Here is a 23,858-nt window from a genome sequence, read left to right on the forward strand (position 1 = left end):
CGATCTCATCTGATTTTAGAAGCTAAGCAGTGTTGGGCCTGGTTAGCCACCTGGGAATACAAGGTGCTGTAGTTATTTTTAAATCTACAGCCACACCACACTGGATTCGGGACCCATTAACTAAGCTGCGGTTAAGCAGCAGATTTCTCAGGTTTTTAAGCCTGTGAGTGGTCACATGTAGTTTCAGACTTCTAAGAATTATTATACCTCTGAATCAGGATATATCTGGATATATGTATATGGGTATATAATATATGTGTATGTGTGTATGTATGCATATATGAAATATATATATATTTTTAAGGTCTGAGTATGTGTGAATATACTTTGTTGTATATGTGTGTATATTTATTTATATATATATATATATATATATATATATATATATATATGTATAATATGCTGACATTAAAAATCTATTTTGCAATAAGCAAGACTACAGTGGCGCAGTTGGTCGGCACACAGTGCTTATTAAACAGTATCTGTTGAGCACTGCAAACATTGTGAGTTCAGGCCTCACCTTCCCAGATCCCCAGTGGCCTAATGGATAGGACACTGCCCTACTAAACCAGGGATTGTGGGTTCAGGTACCATCTGGATTGCAAGTCACTACTACAACCATTTCATCACCAGAGTTGATGTTTAAACAGCAGCTTTTGCTTATTATTTTTACAGGTGGCTCTGTAGCCAAGTGGTTAGGTTTCCCGCCCACAGTGAACATTGTGATTGCATGGACACTGGTTCAGATCCTGGTTTAACAGGTGTAATATATAGATATAATAATAAAAAAATTAAAAAAACATGGTAGGACACCATTTTTAACGTTACTTCCTGGGTCTTTGCTGGAGGTTGCTGCCCTACAGCACTCAGCTTCTGGGGGAGTGGGGGGTTGTTAGGAATTTAATTTATTAATTGTTTTTGACAGCATGTCTCTACAGGAAGATTCACTATTGCTGGAAACCACATGCACTATAATGCAGGTTTATACACAGATTACTTCCATGGTGTACTTACTGGTCGGGGTAAATGATCACTAAGTCTAATGCATAATCAAACAAGCAGCTTCGCTGCAGAGTTGGTCACACAGTGTGTCGGACAAATTCGACTGCGCAGACAGACCCTTACCGGTCCTCTTTGGGGGGAATGCGGGCGCATGTACTGCCTGAGAGGAAAAAAATTTACTGTTTCAGCTAGATTGTTGCGGTCGATTCTCCGCCAGCCCTCATAGCACCAGGCCAGTACGTCAGGTTCTCAGTGAAGGCTGAACAATTTCCAATGAGAGACAATTGCAAATTTTGGGCGTTTAACTACCTATCGGAGTGTACCCTAAACAGCAGTAGGGCTGTTGCTTCGCCCTGCTTTGGTAAGGGTTTGAGGTAACAAGGCTGTAGTGGCAGGGCGCTCCAGTTCAGGTTTGCCCTAAATAAAGACCACCTTACACTTCTTGCTGCCTACAGCTTCTGTGAAGTTGGCAGTTGGTTCTTGCGTCTCAGCTTCGCTAGTGGTGCACAACGTCCACTTTGGCTTCGTTCCAAACGAGAATAGATCGCAGACCGAGTGGGGGGGGAAATCTGATTTCCTACCATTGTCTACGCGAATTCCTGAATGATTCCGTCTCAACGCTTTCAATTCCTAGGTATGATTCTCGATACGGTAAATCAAAGAATTTACGTACCCGAACAGAAGTACAGGTCATTCGTCCTCTGGTACAATTAGTGCTCAAGCCTCGCACAGTCTCGGTTCATTTGTACATTTGCCTATTAGACACAATGGTGGCGGCTTTTGAAGCGCTTCAGTTCGGAAGACTTCACTCACGTCCTTTTTAACTGGATGTGCTCGCAATGGTTGGCTGTGGCCTAACGAGTACAGTGTCTGCCTGCAATGCATGCCAAAAACAATGGTCGGGCTCGCTTCTGCAGATTCACCGCAGGGTGAGGTGGTCTCCAAGGGCCAGGGTGTCTCTACTCTGGTGGCTCAAAGTACAGAATCTAACCGCAGGGAAACGGTTCGGCACCTGGAATTGGATAATTCTCACAGCGGACGCGAGTCTCAGAGGTTGGGGAGCTGTAGTTCAAAATTTTCAGCTCCAGGGTCTCTGGGCGGATCACGAAAGATTGCTGTCTATAAATGTCCTGGAACTCCGGGCAATTTACAATGCGCTACGACAAGCAGTGCACATGCTGCAGGCTCAGGCTGTTCAGGTGCAGTCAGACAATGCGACGGTGGTCGCATACATCAACAAACAAGGAGGAACGAAAAGCCACATGGCAATGCGGGAAGTAGCTCGAGTCCTCAATTGGGCCGAGGTGATTTTGTCGGCAGTATTCATTCCGGAAGTGGACAACTGGGAGGCGGATTATCTCAGCTGCCGGGATTTTTATCCAGGATGTCCATTAAATCCAGAAGTGTTTCACATGCTGGTCCAGAAGTAGGGTTACCCGCAAGTGGACCTGATGGCATCTCGCCACAATTATCAAACGCCCCAGTACGTGTCCAGAACGAGAGATCCAAAGGCAGTGGCGGTGGATGCTCTCACAATCAAGTGGCCATACAGTCTCGTGTATCTGTTTCCACCGTTTTCCGCTGCTCCCTCTGTTGCTAAAACGGATCAAAAGAGAGTCCATCACAGTCATACTAGTGGCGCCTCATTGGCCTCGGAGAGCTTGGTTTTCGGATCTCCGCGGTCTACGCGCGGTCGTTCCTTGGCCGCTCCCACTGCGTCCGGACCTGTTACAACAGGGTCCGTTCTTTTTCTCCGATTTAGCGCGGCTGCGTTTGACGGAGTGGCTGTTGAGACAGCCCTCTTAAAAAGAGAGGGCATTCCAGAATAGGTTATACCAACCATGTTACGAGCTAGGAAGCCGGTTACGGCAGCTCATTATTACAGAATTTGGTGTGCCTATATAGGTTGGTGTGAAGTTCAGAAGTTTCCGACATCATCTTTCAAGTTATCCCGTCTTTTGTTATGTCTACAGATGGGGTTAGATGGAGGTCGGCGTTTATCCACACTAAAGGTGCAGATATCTGCGTTGTCAATTTATTTTCAAAGAAGATTGACGCTATTGCCGTCGGTACACACCTTTATGCAGGCTGTCCTCAAAGTACAGCCTCCATTTCACTCCACTTACTGCGCCATGGGACTTGAATCTGGGTTTAGATTTCTTATAGTCTTTTTGTTTCGAACCCTTACAACAAGTGGATATTAAGTTTCTCACTTGGGAAACAATTTCTCTCCTAGCCTTAGCTTCGGCAGGGCGGGTTTCAGTTTTGGGTGCCTTGTCATGCAAGCCACCGTATTTAGTGTTTCATAATGACAGAACGGAATTTTAGATGAATACCGCTTTCCTGCCAAAAGTAGGGTCCTCTTTTCACATCAATCATCCAATAGTAGTTCCTGTGTTAACAGGAGATTCTGGAATTTTGGTTGTGGTACGCGCATTACGAGTTTATGTATTCCGAACGTCTACAGTTCCTAAGACGGATACGTTGTTATTCTCTATGATGCGGCCAAGATGGGTTGGCCACCTTCTAAGCAGACCTTATCCAGATGGATAAAACTGACTATACGTCAGGCTTACCTTGATGTTACATTACAGCCGCCTACATCAGTAACAGCTCATTCCACACGTTCTCCGGGAATGTCATGGGCAGCTGGTCGTGGAGTTCTATGACACAGCTTTGCAGTGCGGCTACATGGTCTTCAGTGCACGTTTGTGCGCTTTTACAGGTTTGATATTTTTGCGGCATCAGCATCTAGCTTTGGCCGTCTAGTGTTACAGGTGCCAAACAGCTCTCCCGCCCAGGGGGGAAACTTTGGTATGTCCCTAGAGTATTTCAGTGACCCCTAGTGGATGAAAAAGAAAATAGGATTTTGGTACTTACCAGGTAAATCCTTTTCTTTGAATCCATAGGGGGCACTGGACGCCCACCCAGAGCAGTTGTTTACCTGGTTGTGGTAAGGAAAGGGTGAAGAAAAAGGGATCAGTTTCTTTGGGTGCACTCACTCCCACCAACAAAAATAACAAGAATTCTTGATATTGGATCTGTGTCCTTATACACTTATATATATATATATATATATATATATATATATATATATATATATATATATAATGTATTAACACTTAATTCTTAGTACTTCCCAATACCCATATGGAATGTATCAACTTTATTAGTATCCCATATGAAGTATTAAGACCCTTAAATTGGGCCGTAAACAGTGAAATATAAAATTGATAAAAGATAGTATAGACGTGAATCAGAAAAAAGGACAAAACAAGAGAAAGAAAGAAAATTTGTTTTGTCCTAGTGCCAAATAATAAAGAAAATTAAAAACTGAGCCGTGTGCCGCTACTTATTAATTTATATTTATTATACAGATTGTATTCCACTACTGTGTTCCTCAAACGAATATAATTGGAATATATACGTGTATATAGTGTATAACAGCCCCTTGCCAATAATAATATTAATAAATCTGCCACAATTAGTCTAATTATTTGGTAAGGGAAAAGTTTCCAGTTTGGGCATTACTTCTGTGTTTCTATCCTGCCAAAGTAATAGTTGCTTCTACATACATGTAACAACTTTAGTGCACAGCAGGATGTTATAACCGATACAATTGTTGCTTTATTGAACAGGATGTCTTTCTGTGTTAGAATTTTACCACCATATCAAATAGAGGTCTGCAGTACCTCATTCCAGATTAGATACACTGGTAACGGATTTTTCATCCTTATCATAGGCAAGAAGGAACAATAAAAGTGTTTCTTATATGGCGTCCTTATTATATACACATATACGTATGTAACGTTATTAATTATACCATATCGCCTTCCAGGCTGATAATACGATTACACATTAATCATGCATAAGCCATTCAATGAGGGATTAAATTACATTCCCTTATTTGATTTATTAAATGTTTATTGTTATATGTCCCTCTAAAAGAGGTAATGCATTCGTATATAGCTTATGTCAATTCATGTGTGTAAAAGGCTCATGCCAATAGCAGCTATTATCCAGATACATATACTTTAACACACAGTGAATATGATTCTAGTCTCAGCTGTCAGGTGCCACAAATTTAGTGCACGACTGACATGTTCCTAATCTCTATTGCTAGACGCCACAAATGTGTATAGAGAGACTAGTGCTGTTTGTATTGCGGGCTGCCGTTTATCTCAGCACCGCACTGCACTAACCAATATCTGGATGTACATAGGAATAATGCTGACATGCGTTCTATCTAACAGGTAACACAATGGAATACATTTTCTGACTAATAGTATTTCATTTTCCCTAGCGGCGCACGGCTATTCCCCTATGCGCATTTCACTCTGTATTAGAGCTTCGTCGGGGCTCTAGTGACCGGCCCCAGCCTCATTATCAGTTTATATAAGGGAAGGGGGCCAGTAAGGATCTGTAAAGATCTCCATAGCCAATCAATAATGCGGGCTGGAGATTTTCAAATCCCCAGTCCGTTGCCGCATATCTCCGGTTGTGGTAAGTGCAGGGAATTTTATGGTAACACACTCTTACCGACTGTTTCAAATTAGAAATTCTATCGTGTTGGTGTCAACTGTTAGTTGTCAGTTTCGTTTTGTGTCAACTTTATTGTTGTCCGTTTTTGGTTATATGTATTTCTCCATTGTCAACCTCTATAGCTCCAGTTCAGCTCAGTAAAAAACATTGAGGTACTCTGGGATATGGAGGGGAGGTATAGTCAAAGTTTAACTATTCAGTGCCTAGTTCCTGTGGAACCGTCCATATCCCTAGAGTACTCCAGTGCCCCCTATGGATTCAAAGAAAAGGATTTACCTGGTAAGTACCAAAATCCTATTTTCTCCAAACAGAGGCATGTCTCCGGGTACACAGTAGGCCAGTATCTCTGTCAGAGGACGGATATTTCCTGGCCTCTTGGTAGGTATTGTGGCAGGCAGCTTGCGCAACCCCTTGGGTCACGCAGCCAGCCAATGCTTGTCGGGATTTAAGGGGTTTGGGATGTAGCCGTCGGTATTGTGACCAACTAAATCCCCATCCTTGGACATAGTTCATATCAGTAATGCAGCTGGAGGCTTGATGCCTACTGCTGCATTACCACATTAGTGCTATCGCTGCTGCTTTTATGTAAGTAGCAGCGATAGCTACTCCATCCACATCTGAATGAGGGCCCCCCCAGTCTTAAATGCCCCGGGCTCCTCAAAGCCTTAATCCAGCTCTGAGTGTATGGTAACAATCAGCAGATTTGCAGACTGTTTCTACTAAACTGAGGAGCCTTTCAAGATTGGCAGATCTGTACTTGCTGAAGATCATCTGTAAATCACTGAAAAATATCTAATGTATGGGTGCAGATTAGTGGATTTGGGAATCTTTAAATTACTTTCTTCACATGTCTGGACATGCAGGCACTTGTTGTTCCCCAAGTGCCAGCATGCTGGGGCAGGCTTGCTGGGACCTGTAGGTTGCCTGTAAAGAACAATATTAGTATACCATGAACCTCGCACCTACCGCCACCAGGGGTATGAGGCATAACCCAGTGCTGGTTTTTGGGAGGTCTCCACTTTCTGACTAATTCGAGCCCTGTGCCGACCAGTTTGGGGGTCTTTAATGTGATTTCATGGGGACCCCACACTGAGTGTTACACCTGCTATGGCCTTACCCACCCACCCCCCCTCCCCCCCCGGCTGGTTCAGCCTCCTGCAGGTTTTGTTTAAATAAGGGGAACGCTTATCACAAAACTTACCCGGAAAGGCTGAAAGATCTTAACATGTATAGTTTGGAGGAGAGAAGGGAAAGGGGGGACATGATAGAAACTTTCAAATATATCAAGGGTCTTAACAAAGTTCAGGAGGGAAACATTCTTCAAAGGAAGAGAAGTATTAGAACTCGAGGACATACACTGAGACTGGAGGGGGGGAGGTTCAGGGGAAATTTAAGGAAAAATTACTTCACAGAAAGGGTAGTGGATAAGTGGAATAGCCTCCCATCAGAGGTGGTAGAGGCTAAGACTGTAGAGCAATTTAAACATGCTTGGGATAGGCATATGAATATCCTTACAAAGAGTTAAGGTTCAAAAAGGGTTGAGATTGCCTAAAGGATAAAAAAAAAAGGGGGCAGACTAGATGGGCCAAGTGGTTCTTATCTGCCGTCAAATTCTATGTTTCTATGTAACCCTACATTTTGTTTTCTTTCTGGGTTTATTTTTATTTTTTTGCTAATGAGATTTACACATCAGAGGGATTCCTGCATGTGTACAACTATACATTTAATTTCTTATTGCCTGCAATAAGAAACTTTAATTATGGGGAAAAACCTGATAATAAATGGACTCCCAAAGATATTTAAAAGAAATAGAGCATTGGTGTCATTGGCGTTTCTATAATGGGTGCAGTGTGTGTGGTGCACACGGGCCCCTGAGTCGTGGGGGGGGGGGGGCGCACACTGCACCCATTTCTCCGATACTTACCTTTCCAGAGTCCATTGCTGACTGTGTGTGGGCCTCCTCCTCTCCCATAGCCATTGCACCGCTGCTAGCGCACTGACCACTAGAGACTCTGGCACAGTGCCAGAGTCTACAGCGCTCAGAGTGCTAGCAGCGGCGTGATGGCTACGGGAGAGGAGGAGGCCCACACACGGAGTCTGCACACGGGTCCCCTCCTCTCTAGAGACGCCCCTGTTTGGTGTGTATCCTTTTTTGTTGGCATGCTATTTGTGATGGTGGTAGTGTTCTGCAGGAGTGTTGCCAGAGCCTTGTATCCATGACAAAAGAAATATAAAGAAAGAAATGAACTTTTACTGGGATATACTTGTTTAAGCTCAGTGTAACCACCTGTCCACTGAAACTTGTACTGCACCTGTTCATTTCATAGTAAGCTGCAATAACCTATTTAGAAAATGTTGTTTTTATTTTTTTCCTTTTCCTTCCAGGTGATAATGTATTGGGTGGTGGACAGTCTTATAATGAGGAAATACAAAAGAGGAAAAGTCAATGATATTTTTGAAAATAAACTGAATTCGGACAATCTACCACCAGCAGCGGATGATGAAACACAAGTAGGTGCTGGAAGTTTACAGCGACTTAATGGTGAACGTAGATTCTGCGATTATAGACATTGCAGTACATCATCATCATCATAAATTTGTTGTTGTTTTTTGCAAATTTAATTATTATTGAAAGATTTTCATTAATACAAACATTATGAAATGCAACTTGAAGACCATTTTTACATAATAAGGCGTTATAATCTTAATTAGAAATAAAGCAATAGAACAAATATCCATGCCTTTATATCATAAACAATATTTATTATAATCTGAACATATCAAATAGTAAAATTCTGAGGTACTTTGAACAATCAAATAAAGAGAAAAACATATGGAATAGAAGAACAGGAGAAAGAGGAATAGCTAGAACGGAAAAAGAAAAGAGGAAGAAGAAAAAGGAAGTTTTCTCCTCCCATCCGGCCAAGGGCCAGAATGAATAGTTCGTCCAAGAGGGTCTCTGAGATTCCCATTACCTACTAACAGACAAATATATAATGATCTGATTCCATATACACCAACCCAGGGATACCAGGCAGCCGTAAATGCTTGATTATTCATTGCCAGTGTAGAAATGAATTAATCCATAGCCATATAGTGATCTAGACGAGCACACCACTCGATCATGCTGAGAATAACATCTGACTTCCAGTATACAGGGATAACCACCTTTGAGGCACTAAGAATGTGGCAAAGCAAAGTTTTCTTAGACTGGGAGCGAGGTCTACATAGGAGACTCAGAAGCCAAAAACTAGGACACAGGGGAAGATCCTTATTAAGATGATATTAGCTGTTTCTACAACTTTGCACCAAAAAGGTTGAAGAAGTGAACACTCCCACCAAATATGTAAAGGAGAACCCACCATCATCTTGCATCTCCAACAAGTATTAGGGACTCCTCGCTATATCTTAGCTAGCAGTCTAAGGCAACGATACCAGTGAGTAAGTACCTTTTATAGTGAGTTTTCAATACTAGTGCATTAACAGAAGATGAGAATGTATTGCTGAATATCTCTTCCCAGTCATCTTCTCCCACCAAACCCCCAAGGTCTAGTTCCCAGTCTTTAATGAATTTGGGGTGGGAAGAAAAACTCTGATCAATTTAATAGGTTTGTAAATTGCAGAGAGGGAATGATGCGGATAGGTTTGAGAGAGGCACAAGTTTTCAAACTGCGTAGTCGCCAGCCTACAATCTACTGGAGAACGTAAACTCATGAGGAAATGTTTGATCTGGAGATATCGCCACATTTCTCTATTAGGCAAGTCCCAGTTAGCTTGGACTGTGGGGAAGCTCAATATGCCAGATGAGTCGAGCAATTGGTCCACTCTCCGTATACCTCTTATATAATCTTGCCATACTCGAAATGATAAGGACATATTACCTTGCGGGAATACAGGATATCCAAATAATGGTGTAAGTGGGGATGGTGACAGTGAAAGCAAGTGTTGAAAGCGTAAGCGACGCCAACATGCGATGGTAGGCCCAGCAAGTGGGTGTGCAACAAGGGGAATTCTAGTTAGCCATGGTGAGTCTGAATGTAAAGAAGGGAACAAGGCTAATTCAATATTCACCCATTGTTTACTGTCTAGCTTACGATGCCATTCCATAATTCTTGTAATAAACACTGCATGATAATAGGAAAGAAAATGTGGAAGTTGAAGTCCCCCCTGATGTTTTCTTCTATAGAGAATTTTGTGCTTAAATCTGGGCTTAAGCCCTACCCAAATGAAATCCCTAATCTTCTGCTGCAATGTGATAAACCAAGAGCGGGGAATAACAATAGGTAAGGTTTGAAGAAGATACAGAATTCTGGGTAAAATATTCATTTTAATAACTCCCAATCTGCCTATCCATGAGATTCTTTTCGCACCCCAATTGGTGAGATCTAACTGAAGCTTGGCAAGAAGAGGTACATCATTATAATAATTTAAGAAGCTTGGCAAGAAGAGGTACATCATTATAATAATTTAAGTAGCTTGGCAAGAAGAGGTACATCATTATAATAATTGAAGTAAACAATGATTTGTGATTCATCTGTTTCCAGCTGGGAGGTTGGGAGCCTGTCATGGAATGGGTTTGTGTAGAGGTGGCAAATATAGGGCAGAACTTACGGTATACAGTACCTGTCACTATAAACTCTACTGTTTTACATGGCCAGCTATACTCTGCTTTTAGTTAAAGCTCTCCAGCTCCGAATATGTTAAAGTTAGGAAATAATCTATGTTTTATTTTAATAACAGTTTAGACATCTAAGGCATATTTTGTTTTTTGTTTTGTATATAAAAAAAATCCTGTAAATCTTAAATCTTAAAATGTAGGTTATGCATCTGTTATCATGTATGCGCGTTATTATCTGGAGTGCCTGGACATTTATAGTTTTCTCAGATAAGGTCTTCTCTGTAAAACAGGCAAAAATTGCTAAAATGTACTGATTTACTTTTAGAATGAACTTTTACTAGCACTGCTCCTCACAGTGACTACAACCAGAGGTGTAGTGTGTAGCCACGGCGCCCGGAGCACATGTGTGCTGTGGCGCCCCCTCCCCCCAAGTGTGCATATGGGGTTAAATTAAAGGGGTGTCTTCCCATGGCTCCCTTCCCCCCTGTATCTCCCCAAGGATGCCTCCCCCCGTGGCTCCCCCTGGCTGCCTCCCCCCCTGTATCACCTTATGGCTATGTCCCCCCCCTGTGTCTCCCCATGGCTGCCTCCCCCCCCCCCCCCACCCCCCTCCTGTGTCTCCCCATGGCTGCCTTCTCCCTGTGTCTCACTAATGCTGGCTTCCCCATGTGTCTGTCCATGACTGCCTCCCCCCCCCCCTCCGTATTTCCCCGTGGCTGCTTTTCCCCCGTGTCTTTCTATTTTGTGCACTTGCTTAGCCATTGGTTTCTGATCAAGAGATCCCATAATTGTGCTACTACAGTATGTACTTTGATAAAAGCCTTTGGAAATGAGAAAGACAGTTGTCCACTGACACATTTTATTTTGCATGTTGTGACTGGGGAAACTTTAAAACGGGACTCTGACTAAATACGAAACATGATTTAAAAGAGGTTCTAGTGCCCATTGAAGTATGCTGCATTTTGTCACAGGTAATAGAGCCCCCATTAATAATTATGCAAGGAAATCAGGACAACCTTTGTTAGTTTCATTTACATGTAATTTAAAATAAAATAAATGTTTTCCATTCTATGTAGTATTTATTATATGGCCTTTATGGTTAAACCAAGACATCTAAGGAAGTTGTATACAATTTGAGAAGATAAGTTAACCAATGGGTGGTGTATTCCCATTACATTATACAGATGATGGTCCATATAGCAGCACCCATTCATCTTAAGAAATGCAAACATCCCTAGAATTATGACCTAAATAAATGTTTGCTGTACTACCAAGAATATCAAACCCCTTCCTAACCAGGGGCACCAGACACTCACCAGCTCTTTCACCACACTCCAGCCTCCAGAAGCTTTACAATCAGCACTTCAGTGACCATGCACGCTCTTAGCTATATTTCAGTTGTGAGTTGGTTATTTACTTTTTCCTTTTGCTTTTGTCTTGTTCCCTGTCAGTTACTTAAGACATCTATTACTGTGCCCAAGGCCGAAATATAAGCAGGTGTTCTAATCCCTATAGCAGACTACAATAAGGAAATGGGCATCATTAGAAAAATAAACATGACTTTAATAGTTCATAGTTATGCTGCAAATCTGTAAGACTACAGATCAGGCTTATTATTATTATTGATTATTATGATTATTCCCAGATAAATCTTGTATCAAGCATTGATGAAGTCATGTTTCAGATTTTTGTAATTAGTGATGCTTGCTGTCTTTTACTTCTCTGTATAGTGTCCATTGTGTTTTGTAGAATCTTAATGGAAACTTTCACTTCATTCTACAGAAGATATAGTTAGCAGTAGCACTAGCTGAGCAGTCAGTAAAGATTGAATCTAACAGAGTTGATGTTTTTTTGCGTTTTCCTGTCATTTTTGCAAATCGGAGATTTACTGAAGGCAAAATCAACACAGATTGCAGGTGAAACATGACTTAACACTCCAATAGAAGGCTATACACTATCGGACCAAACATGATATTCTTTACAGATACAAATCCGTTTTACTACAAATCGTGTTTGTTAAATCGATAAAATTTGGAGAAAAATTGCAGCCAATAAATAAACTAAATAGACCTAAGGTGCTAGGTTCAAAGCTTGAAAAGAGCCTTGAAAAAGAGCTCCAAGATACTGTAGCTTAAAAGGTGTCAGCTTCTGGATCCTGTGGCAACCACATTTGATTCCAGACACTGGTGACCACCTTGTGAGCCTTGGGTGTCTGATTGATAGGGTATTCCGGAGGTACCTTACTTATCATACCACCAAACCTGCAAATGGTACAATATGGCTTGGATTTACTATTTATGCTTAATCTTAGTCGCTTATGGACTGGAAATGTTATATACTCACCTGTGCCATTGATATGAGCTAATTATCATACCAGCCATTGTCCATTAATGTATTTTACTACATAGTTTTTATGTAGTGTTTGATTATTGTATAATAGATCATTCTAGTCATGGTCTATCACGTATTTACAGTATACCTAGTGCCTTAGGTCATCACCTCTCTTGTTGGGAATACCTTGTTTAGTGTTTAACCTGGGCCAGTTCTGGTGTTTTAGGTGTGCTTACTGAGTCCCACTACCTTACAACACAAAAATAAATAGACCTACATGTGAGCGTCGGGTTTGTCTGTCTTCCCCAGGGATGCCGGATATAGCCCCGAACATTCATCCCAGGCCTTGAGTTCCTCAGGAGTTTCAGGCCTGTGCTGACCAGTTTCGGGGTGGTTCATGTGATGGCAAGGGGACCCGATAATGTGTGTCTCCCTGCTATGGCATAGGTTTCCCGGCTGGTTAAGCCCAGTACAGTTTACTGGAAAAACGTCGGGGAGGGACACCCCATGCCATGTTTCCATATGATTTCCATTACCAGATCGGGCTCAGAGTTCTGAGGCTGGTTATGTTTTTGGGGGAGAGACCCCCCCCCCTTTCTTTACTGTATAATACACAAAAGATTGCAGAGATTGTATTACATAATCTGGGTGCAAGTGTGCACTGATGTTGGTAGCAAGTGTGCACTGATGTTGGTAGCAAACCAAGCGTCCACACAGGTGATGACACTGAATATATGCACATTTATTTTTCAGTGCACAATTCTATGGGTCAACATACACCCAATTTACTTTCAAATCTTCATCTTTAGTTTCTAACCCTATATGGATATTTGACGCTGTTTGCAGTAACTCTACAATGCATTTATGGGAACAGCTTGAAATACACAAGCATTTAATAGTAAAATTATAGAACCCCCCCCCCCCCCAAAAAAAAAAATAAAATAAAATAAAAACACTGTTAAAGCCCTCAAATAAGCTTTTGTCAAAGTACTAATGCAAGTCTAGGTAGTGTCAGACTAATTACTAACCATTTGGTGGTTAATTTGTTATTTCTTCTTTACAAAAAAAAAAAAATTTTTAAAACCTCTGGGACCTTCCATATATTTTTTTTCTGACAGCAAATCAATCCACAACTCCATCTTGTTTGTATGTTCTCTTGACTTCCCTCCAACCATCTCCATTATCATGGATACACTACAGGCAATCGGATCCCTCCCAACACCGGCCCCCGAGTGACTCCCAGGTCTGAAAAAAAGTGGTTCGGTGATCGCAAAGGACAGCTCTTATTGAGAGAGTCATAACTGCATTCCTATGTGCATACCCAAATAGTATGTGCGCAATAAGAGACAGGATGTACCGCATTGGGAAAGCAATTCTTAGTACATCCCACCCATAGTGAGAGAGACTGCAGGGGAAAGGGATATAGTGAGATAAACTGCAGGGGACAGGGAGTACCCAGTGGCATTAGAAAGGGGGGTGCGTCCCGCACCCAGGTGTCACCCTCGAAAGGGGTGACACCAAAATGTCAGCTTCTCCACATTTACAGGAGCAGAGTGCTGCAGAGTGTGACATTCTCTTGCAACACTCGGCTCCTGTCATACAGGAGGCGCCGACACTGCAGGCACTGGTTTCCGGAGTCAGCCCAGCAATCTTCAGGGATGCTGGACTGCCCCCGGAGTGATGTTAGCGGGATCCCACGTGAGACCATGCCCGTCCATCTTAGGCCACGCACCCTGTTTGGCCGCGAGTGAGCGAGATGTACAGAGTACGCACCGGGTGTCACCAGACCTGGTCACCCCTTTGGGAGTACATCTGTGTTGTGCTCTGCAGCTGGCATATACATTGCCAGTTCCAGCCTTCTTCTCTGCGTGCGCGTGGAAGCAGGGTCCAGGGAGAAAGGAGGATAATTTAGCGAGAAAAAGAGCTGGAGGTGGGTCTACTGCAGAGCATGAAGGAAAGGAAAGCTAATCTGGTGGTTGGGGAACCTGAGAGGGGAACCTGTCTGTGAGAGGAGTTTCCTGGGGTATGTAGGTTTCTCATAATCTGGCCATGCAGCAGAGTTCTGTACACTTCAGTCCACTTATGTTGGCCACATCTGGATCTACTGGCCCCTTCTCATACTGCTTGGTGGACACATGACACAGCAGTGTGCAGCAGCCCCACCCTGACACTGACAGCCAGGCAGAAGATCCACCCCGGCTGTCAGGTGTATATATACACAGTGCACAATACGCCCTATTGCTGCAGAATTGTATTGGCCTTGGGGACAGATGGCACCCTGCCCTCCAGCTTAGCCTGCCACTGTGGCTACTTGAATGTGTATCTGCTTCTTGGTGCAGGCCTGCTTCTGTTTTCAGTTACACAAATAGACCATTACTGTATGATCAGTTTTATTGTCATGCGGTAACTGACCACAACTCCTGTGGCTTGCCTGGCTTCCTTTCATCCACCTTTTTACAAGTCTTTCACATTATTGATGTGAGAAAGCATTCTCACCCCCAGGAAAATTTCAGAGTAACAAAAGGTGCTGTAGCAGAGTCAGTACTATCCAGAAAGGCAGTACAGGGGAGAGAAGGGACATGGTCATGTAGACTGTAAAGAGCATGTTACCACAAATGCAGTCAGATGCAGATCTGCACACAGCCTAGGTTACTTTCTAGCAGTAACATTGGAGGTACAAACCATGTGTAGTCCCCCAAGTAAGCTGCTACCAGCTCTAGTCTGATTGGGGACACTATAGTAGTTTCATGTCAGCATGGTGTCCCTCTGCCATAGTGTTCACCAGCCCTAGCCTGTGCATCAAGACGCTGATTTCATTAGGTGACTTAAGCCAGCCACGGCATCCAGAGTTTCCTGGGATCTGTAGTTCACCTGTAAAAAAAAAAAAAAACCTACATGCAAACACCAATCATTATCCTCATCCAAACATTGTGGATAATTCAGATCTGATCGCTGGGCTGTGTTTTTTGGTGTCCTGCGATCATATAGTCGATGCCTACAGGGTGAGGGGTAAAGCCTGTGCAAGTATGTGTTCGCTTCTGCACAAAAATCAGTTTGTGCAGTCTCTGCACAGCCCAGTACTTACTCAGCCGATGCGATGTAATCCTGCTGATCGGGGCCGGAGCTGACATCGGACACCCTCTCGGAAAACGCCTGAGCCAGCCTGCGTTTTTTCAGACACTCCTGTAAAATGGTCAGTTTCCACCCACAAATGGCCTCTTCCTGTCAATTTTGTGCGCTGTTGTGCAACGTGCCGGCGCATAGCGATGCATGTGCAGTTTTGATCTGATTGCCTGCTGTGCGAAAACGCACAGTAGCGATCAGATCTGAATTATCCCCATTGTGACATGCTTATTAGCAAATCATTGTGCTTTTCCTATTAGGACACATTCTGAAGGAGCTGTGCAGTTCTGCCTATACGAGCGTACACTCTAGTTTTCCATGAAAACTGTATTAAACCAGTTGCAAGAAACAGCGTACAATATATTGGATTATTTCTAGCCAACAATGGAGACTGCGCTTGGGGTTCAAACCAGTGTTATTGAGGCTCCTTACTATTTGCAAAAACTATATTACATAAAAACGTAGACCAGCACCAGAGGTGGATTTAGAGGCCTAAGAAAGACACCTATTTGGGGCACCCTTCCTAAACAATCCTCAGTGTGTGTCCCCCACCACCCCAATTGTAACAGCAGACAGGCCCCTGCCCAGTCAGTGTATGCATATATGCTGGCCCCCAGTCAGTGTATGCACCCCCCCCCCCCCCCCCACACCCTTCCTCCCTGATTGTAGCAGGTCAAATGGTAGTGGTACTAATGTTCTTAAAATCACACTGCAGGCACTGGGCACAGGCAACCACTGCGCCAGAGCACGTACCTCACACCTCTTCAGTCTACACTCTTCTCTGGGTGCATCCCAAGCTGGCTCCTTTCTCTGTGCGGGTGACGTCACACGCACAATGCACTGAATAGGACAAAGCCAAGCGCTGTGGCCAGCAGCTGTCTTATGACTGACAGCCTGCTGGGAGAATTCAGACAGCCCAGTAGAGCTCGTGGCCTGCCGGAAGTAAGAAATGCCCTCCCAGCTAAATGATTCAGCCCTGTCAGTGGGCCCCTGGACCCATTGGGCCATAAGTGGCTGCTTTGGTTGCCTAATGGCAAATCTGCTCCTGCCCTGCGCAAATAAAAAATAAATACTAACCACCAATGGGGCAAGATTTTTAAAAGTCAAGACACAAAGGGCAGGATATACTAAAGGGAAAATGCGATAAAAACCCTGTTTTCGGGGGGTTTATCGCATTTTCGGATGTACTAACACCCAATCGCCGCATTTTCGCCACACAGGGTATCGCCATCTTTGGATGGCGATACCCGATTAGAAGCCTATGGGCTTCTTATCGCCACCCGCCGCAGACGCAGACCCCCATCTCCCCCGGCATACCTTCCTACAGGAAGCCTGGACCCGGAAGGTAATCTCCTCATCCCCCTAGCAACGCAGCCAGAGGTCCATCCGGATGCAGGGGGGAGGAGGAGCCGCCGGGTAAAGCCTGCTGTCTGCTTCCCTGCAGGGGAGCAGGTGAAGAGCCCAGGGAGGTGACGGAGACCCCCCCCCCCCCCCACTCACCACCTCACAGGTATCGCGGGAGGCCTCAGTCACCGCATTGCGATATTGATCGCATATGTTAGTACATATGCGATCAACATTGTTGCGATGGGCGTCGATGTATGTTACTACATCCCGCCCACTAAGAGATAAAAAATAGTATAGATTTAATATCTAAAATACAGCATATAATATATAGAAAAATATATTTTTCCTTTGCAAATCAATAAAAAAAAAAATCATGTGCATTATAATAGCCCTTTTTAAAGTTTTTCACACTTTAAGTAAAATAGAATGACAATTATAGTACAATATAGCAGTTAATAAGAGTGCTGCACAACTAAGGCGGTAATTCAGACCTGATCATAGCAGAAAAGTTGTTAGCAGTTGGGCAAAACCAAGTGCACTGCAGGTGGGGCAGGTAGGGAATATAGATTGTAAGCTCCACTGGGGCAGGGACTGATGTGAATGGCCAAATACGCCCTGTAAAACGCTGCGGAATATGTGTGCGCTACATAAATAACTGGTAATAAATAATATAACATTTGCAGAGAGAGTTAGATTTGGGTGGGTTATTTTGTTTCTGTGCAGGGTAAATACGGGCTGCTTTATTTTTATACTGCAATTTAGATTTCAGTTTGAACACACCCCACCCAAATCTAACTCTCTCTGCACATGTTATATCTGCCCCCCCCCCCTCCCCCTGCAGTGCACATGGCTTTGCCCAACTGCTAACAAATTTGCTGCTGCGATCAGGTCTGAATTACTCCCTAAGAGTATGAAAAAGTCCCTTGTTGAGCAGGCAAAACGCATCTGGGTCTTTTGTTGTACTGGTGTGTGCCTTAATCTTATTTGCCTGGTGCCTGCATGTGAATGAATTGTCTTTCATCATTTCCTACTCATCCATAATGCTACGGTTGCAGCGGTTACAGGGGAGTGATGCTGTGAAGAGAGCGCCTAAGGAGAAGTGGAGGCTGGAGTTCTTTTGTAATCAACAGCAGCGGCAATATATTCACCTATTATTATTATTATTATTATTATTATTATTTGGATGATTTGGTAGAATTAAATTTTTTCTATTTTAGTTAAACCATTGTTTGTGCCCTCTTTGAAAAACTGCAATGAAAAAGTGATCTGAATCACAGAATAATATCTCGGTAGAACGCATTACACTTTACAGCTTATATAACCAAACAGTGATTGTCTTCAGATCCATGTTTCCCTTTTAGTTCCCATGGTAATGCACTCCTAGAATTCTTTCACTGCATACTAGTACTGTCCGTCACGTTCCTTTGTGTCATCTGTATTTCAGAATGATCTCATCTATGTATTCCATGCAGCTGCTGTTCTGGTGGTCAAACACCAATTTATACTTTTTGACAATGTACTGTAGAAATGAAATAGAACAAGCATGTTGTTACTCTTGCATATTATTTCATTTATGAGAACGTGTTACAGTTTTCTTCAAGCATCAACAGTCAAATCATTTTTAATTAATCTGCGTTTTTTCCATTATTGACACTGAATAGGGGCGGCCAAACCTTTTTACTTGGTGTGCCATATTAAGAAAATTATTTTTTCTATTTTTATTTTTACAGTTTGCCTCCTAGTGATTAGGTAAGGATACTATGCTGTGTAAATCTTAAGAAACACAAAAACTAATTGAAAAATATTTTGAAGTAAACCTACTTTAATGATTTTAGATTATAGTTTTAGGGGTACATTCAATTGAAATCGGATCCATTCCGATATGCATTTGTCGGAATGGATCCGACCAGGGCTATTCAAATGGCCATCTCAATTCGACTTTTAAAAAAGTGAAATTGAGAGGTGGGAGCAGAGAGGAGGAGAGCCGCGGGGAGACGGGGGAGAGCAGCGCTCCAGCAGCGTTGTAGGAGGATGTGGCACCGCTGCCAGATCTCACGGCAGCGTCCACCCGGCTCCAGCAAACGAGATCTTGCTTGCTGGAGCCGGGTGGACACTGCCGTGAGTGGCGACTATGCCACATTCTCCTGCATGTGCTGTGCTGTAGCCACTGCTCTCCCCCATCTCCCCACGGCTCCCCCCCCCCCCCGTCTTCTCCTCTTCTCCTTTCAGCTCCCTCATGTCCCTCATCTCAATCCAACTTTTTTTAAAGTCGAATTGAGATGGTCGGAAAGGGGGACAAAACCTGTCGGATTTGGCCCTGTTCCCGACAGAAGCACGCGGATCGGTAGCTGTTCTGCCGATCCACGTGCTTTCCGACAAGACGAATTCCCCAACTTGTCGGCCTAAAAAAAGTCAAACTGCCGTCTTTCCGACAGATGGCAGATTTCAACTTCAATTGAATATACCCCTTACTCTCTACGATGAGAAGCTGCATTAATATGAACAGTGGAGTTATGAGTTTGCAGGCAAAACTCGCTGGTTTTTATTCCCTCACAATGGCTGTGATCTCTGTCCTTCTCATATTATGGTCCCATTCCCTGTTTTCTTCCAATAATGACTGTGGTTTGTAATATACTGGGTAATGGTCCTGTATCTCTCCACATACTGTCTCTGCTCCTTTTTCTTCTCTGAAAACCGCCCTGGTCTCACTCTTCCTTGTTAAGACTATGTTCTGACTCCCATCCTTCGAGATTCCCTCTCATATACAGTCCAGAGAGCCTTATACAATATTCTGATGAAACGTTATACCCTGTCCCTATGCTTCTTAGATATTTCCAGCTTCTCATTTCCCTTTAGGCGAGATGCTGGCCCTGTTCTTTGGTTTGCTCATCCTGCATTTTCAGCTGCATGGGAGGTCCAGAGCTTGTACTGCCTATGGGTGGAATACCTGGGTGGGCTGCTGCATACACTCGGGGAGTACTTCCCGTCATCTCAGTCTCTCTCTCAAACATGACGGGTGGAACTTGCATCACACTGTGAGGTACAGGGGAGTAGCTGCAAGACACAAAACTGCAGTCAGTTGGTGGGCCTGATTGGAGCAGATGGTGGGCACATGGGCAGTAGTTTGGGTACCCCTGCCATAGAGAGTAGGCTTGACAATGAATACATTTATTGAACTGAAGTCCTTCAAATGCCTAAGTCTGGGAAGCAGTTACCTAACAGACGCCCAGGATATCGGGGGCCGCTATACTGATGACGCCATCCCATCAGACAAGCACAACAAGAAGATAAAGGCATTTGGGGGAAGAGAAGTGAAACAACGTCATGCCCTCTGACATTTTGGCTATCTGAAAGGTGGTTCTATATAAGAATCCATGCCTTAACTCCATAGTTGATCCTGACTGAAACATGAATTGGAATTGTTTTATGTGATATTATAGTGGAAACTCATATGCACTTTTCAAGGTTTATTGGCAGCTAACCTCTATCCAGGGGAGAAGTTAGGGTTTTCTGTTATCTGGGGCAAAGACTCATGACTCCTCTGTAATGACAGGTACCAGGTGTTGTCACATTATCCTGCAGCACACTGAGAAGGAGCTGGCAATGCTGGAATAGTCTCTGGGGGCAGCGCAGGGGGATCTCTTGGCCTCACTGGTTGTCACTGACCCGGTGCAGCCACCGATGACTACCATATACTACAGACAGCATTAGTGACCTACATATACTACAGACTGCATTAGTGATCCCTATATACTACAGGCCACATTAAACCCCTAATTTCATCCCTCACTCTCCTAAACAAGCAAAACAGTAGTCCTAATTTTCCCTATTAAGTCATTAAACTCTCCCCCCTTATTCTTAGTATTGCCTCCCAAAAACTATACCCAACCACCTCCATACCCTGACTTGCCTGCTAGAGATCTCATCTGCTGAATCTGTCCTCTGCTGTTGCAGTCACACAGCAGTGCTCAGGAAGCCTCAAGCAGATGACTATCAGGCAGGTCCCATCAAGGCTGCTGCTTTATGTGAGTACGAGACAAGGCCATGCACAGACAGACAGTTGAGATGGAGAATGCAATCTATAGCTGCAGAGCATGGCCCCTGGGTGGGGATAACTACTGTATGTGCTGGTCCCACCTCTTCCCTGTTCTCCAACATCACAGCTGAGGCAGATGGAACTCATGATTCCCTGCTTGTGCCCCCCTGACTCTGGAGCATAGTCTATGCCCATTTACAAAACAGTATTAAAACACTGAAAAATCGTTTTACATACATATTTCTGTACCCCAAAATGCTAGAAAGACTTTGATGATAAATAATTTCTTGCTACTATTTAACACCATTATTAACAAGCACAAAACACCTTTTAAAAACCTCCAAAACATCTTATGATATTAGCGGCCTTCCATATGGCCTGCTATCTCAGTTGCCAATTTTTTGGGGTCCTGGATGGTTTTTCCACTTTGTTCATACATTTTTCCCAGGTCGCCTTTGCTGAAACGTTGCGCAACTTTGCTGGTACTGTAAATTGACATTTCTAATTGGATCTTGCCTTACAGGGGTGCGCGTATTGTCACTATGTATGCAAGTTTCATGATACAAACTTACTTTTGCACACTTGCACATAATTGTATGGACACTTTTTAGTTTGAGATTTGGTAATACATTGCACAATTTACATACTTACTCATCCCCTTCTGTAACTAAGCTGTTTGTATTACGTTTTAGTTTTCTATTAGATTGCTCTTCAGATAGCTCACTAAGTTAATATTTATTGTGTTTATTTCTTTATGCCAGCATTTAAATTATTTATGTGATTAGAAATTAAGCATCTCACTGATAGGGAAGAATTTAATTGTATGTTTTTTGTATGGTTTTTATTTTACTTCACTTTTCATTTATGTTTTATGAAAGTTCAGTAAAATATTCAAATCCACTTTATGGACATCTGCATTTACAAAATGTGGACTGCCATGCAGCTTGCTTGGTCGGCGACTCGGCATAGAATTAAAATATCATCTATACAGTATATAGCAATTCCACTATTCATTCAGTTCTTAGAATGCTTGATAAAGCTACATTTGCCTTTTAGTAAAATTTAACTTTTCAGCAAAACAGCTGAGAAATGTTAGTACTCTAATTTTATTGCGCAAAAATAGCTTGATAATACATATATTCCTTTGAGGGCTTTTAAAGTAAAGTTTCAGTTAATGTTTAATATTTTATTTCTTTCTGTTAAATTAATTGTTGGCTACTGTTTACCTAAAGTGTAAATTATATTTATTTATCTCTCTCTCTCTCTCTCTCTCTCTCTCTCTCTCTCGCTGCTCTAGGTGTTGCTTGGGCCATCCCCTGTACTTATGTATTGTTAACATGTTCTAAAGACTCTGACATCTGCTCCTGCTCAGCTTGATCGAACATCATCTTGTGGTTTATATTTAAGACCACATCCACATAATTTCAATTCTTAAAGGACATCCAGAGAAAACTGCTTGAAACATACCATCCCCTTCATCGAAATGTATGGTGGTGAGGTGGATCATGATGACGTGAATTGTGTAGTCATACACCTTGAACTTGCCCCTTGAACCTATATCCAGAAGATAAGAGTGCCATACATCTACCCAGCAATTCCCTGATTTCCCAATGGCGGTCTGTTGGTGATGCGATCCACTGGTCAGTGAACTCAGATGATCGTTAATTTGTCAGGGGATTGGCAAAATTATACATGTTAAACAAATACTGATTCGCTGAGTCCAATCATTTTTGGTAGTAATTGGTCTATAGAGGATTCCCAACATGTTGGGTTTTGCCAGATGACCCGAACAAGTCATCGCAAATCAGGAATTGCTGCATTTGATTGTAGATGTATGGGCTCCTTTAGGCAAGTATGATTAGCCTATACATTATCGTGGTGGTAAAGCACAATGTTGCCTTAAAAGCTTTGAAATTGTTATAATATTGTAATCATATTTTTTGCACAAAATTTAAACCTAATTTTTGTCTATTAAAATATACAGAACTAGGGTCAAAAACCTATTTTTGCCTAAATGCTAATAGTGCTTGTTATTTTTAGTCTAGGTTTTTCATTTTACTGGGTATTTTAGCTATTCATTGGGCAATACAGAGGTCTGTCCTTGACATGCAGTTAGTTTAACTGCCAAGTAATGGAAGGTCATTTGAAAAACTGTTTTATACATTTGTACAATGAAATATGTTGCTGTACATGCCCTGCTGCATTCTATGACACTTTGGAATTCAATCAACATCTCATAATCTCCGATAAATCATGTCTCATGTTGGCTTATCGAGGATAATTAAATAGCCCCGAGTGCGACAATTAGTCGCAGTCACTGACCACGCGTTATTGAATTCCCTCTATAGTTGCAACACACAGCTTATAGTGATATAGGATATTAATATATTCGTTTGATCCTATGCTACAAGCAGTGGGCACTTTATACAGTTTGTGGGTCTGTGTGCAAAATTAGTTCTTGGTCTTCCCTGGAAAAAATTTCTAAGTCATCAGGAATATAAACTTTATAGTACATTTTTTTTTTATCTTCAAAAAAAAAAAAATGTAATTGAAGAAGCAACAGTAAAAACGAAAACGAAGTAGTCACTTACACCAGACGTATTAAAGATAAACCTAATAAAGATAACAGAATATGAAAATCTAAAAAACATTTTGAACAGACAGATGACAGATATCATACACAAATGGTACAGATGCAAAATGTCATAAATAACGTGATAAGTGGCTAAAAGAAAGCATGGGTGCGATGTACAGGGGGCAGTGGGCATGGCACATGGACCAATGACCATCCGGGAACATAAGAGACTAAAAAACAGGTACATTTTCTTGTATTTATATTTGCTCTTATGTTATTATTAA

General features: G+C 42.6%; 1 protein-coding gene across 1 annotated transcript in view; it reads left to right on the forward strand.

The window, feature by feature from the left end:
* The window catches only part of LOC134932422 (store-operated calcium entry regulator STIMATE-like), a 215,521-nt gene extending 192,201 nt beyond the window's left edge, over positions 1–23,320 (forward strand). The window contains exons 7-8 of the mRNA XM_063926816.1: positions 7,930–8,055; positions 22,297–23,320. Coding sequence (XP_063782886.1) covers positions 7,930–8,055; positions 22,297–22,335 — 165 coding nt within the window. The 3' untranslated portion in view covers positions 22,336–23,320. The remainder of the gene's footprint in view (positions 1–7,929; positions 8,056–22,296) is intronic.
* Positions 23,321–23,858: the final 538 nt, after the last annotated feature.

Source organism: Pseudophryne corroboree, chromosome 6 (genome assembly GCF_028390025.1).
Source record: "Pseudophryne corroboree isolate aPseCor3 chromosome 6, aPseCor3.hap2, whole genome shotgun sequence".
Taxonomy (NCBI): Eukaryota; Metazoa; Chordata; class Amphibia; order Anura; family Myobatrachidae; genus Pseudophryne; species Pseudophryne corroboree.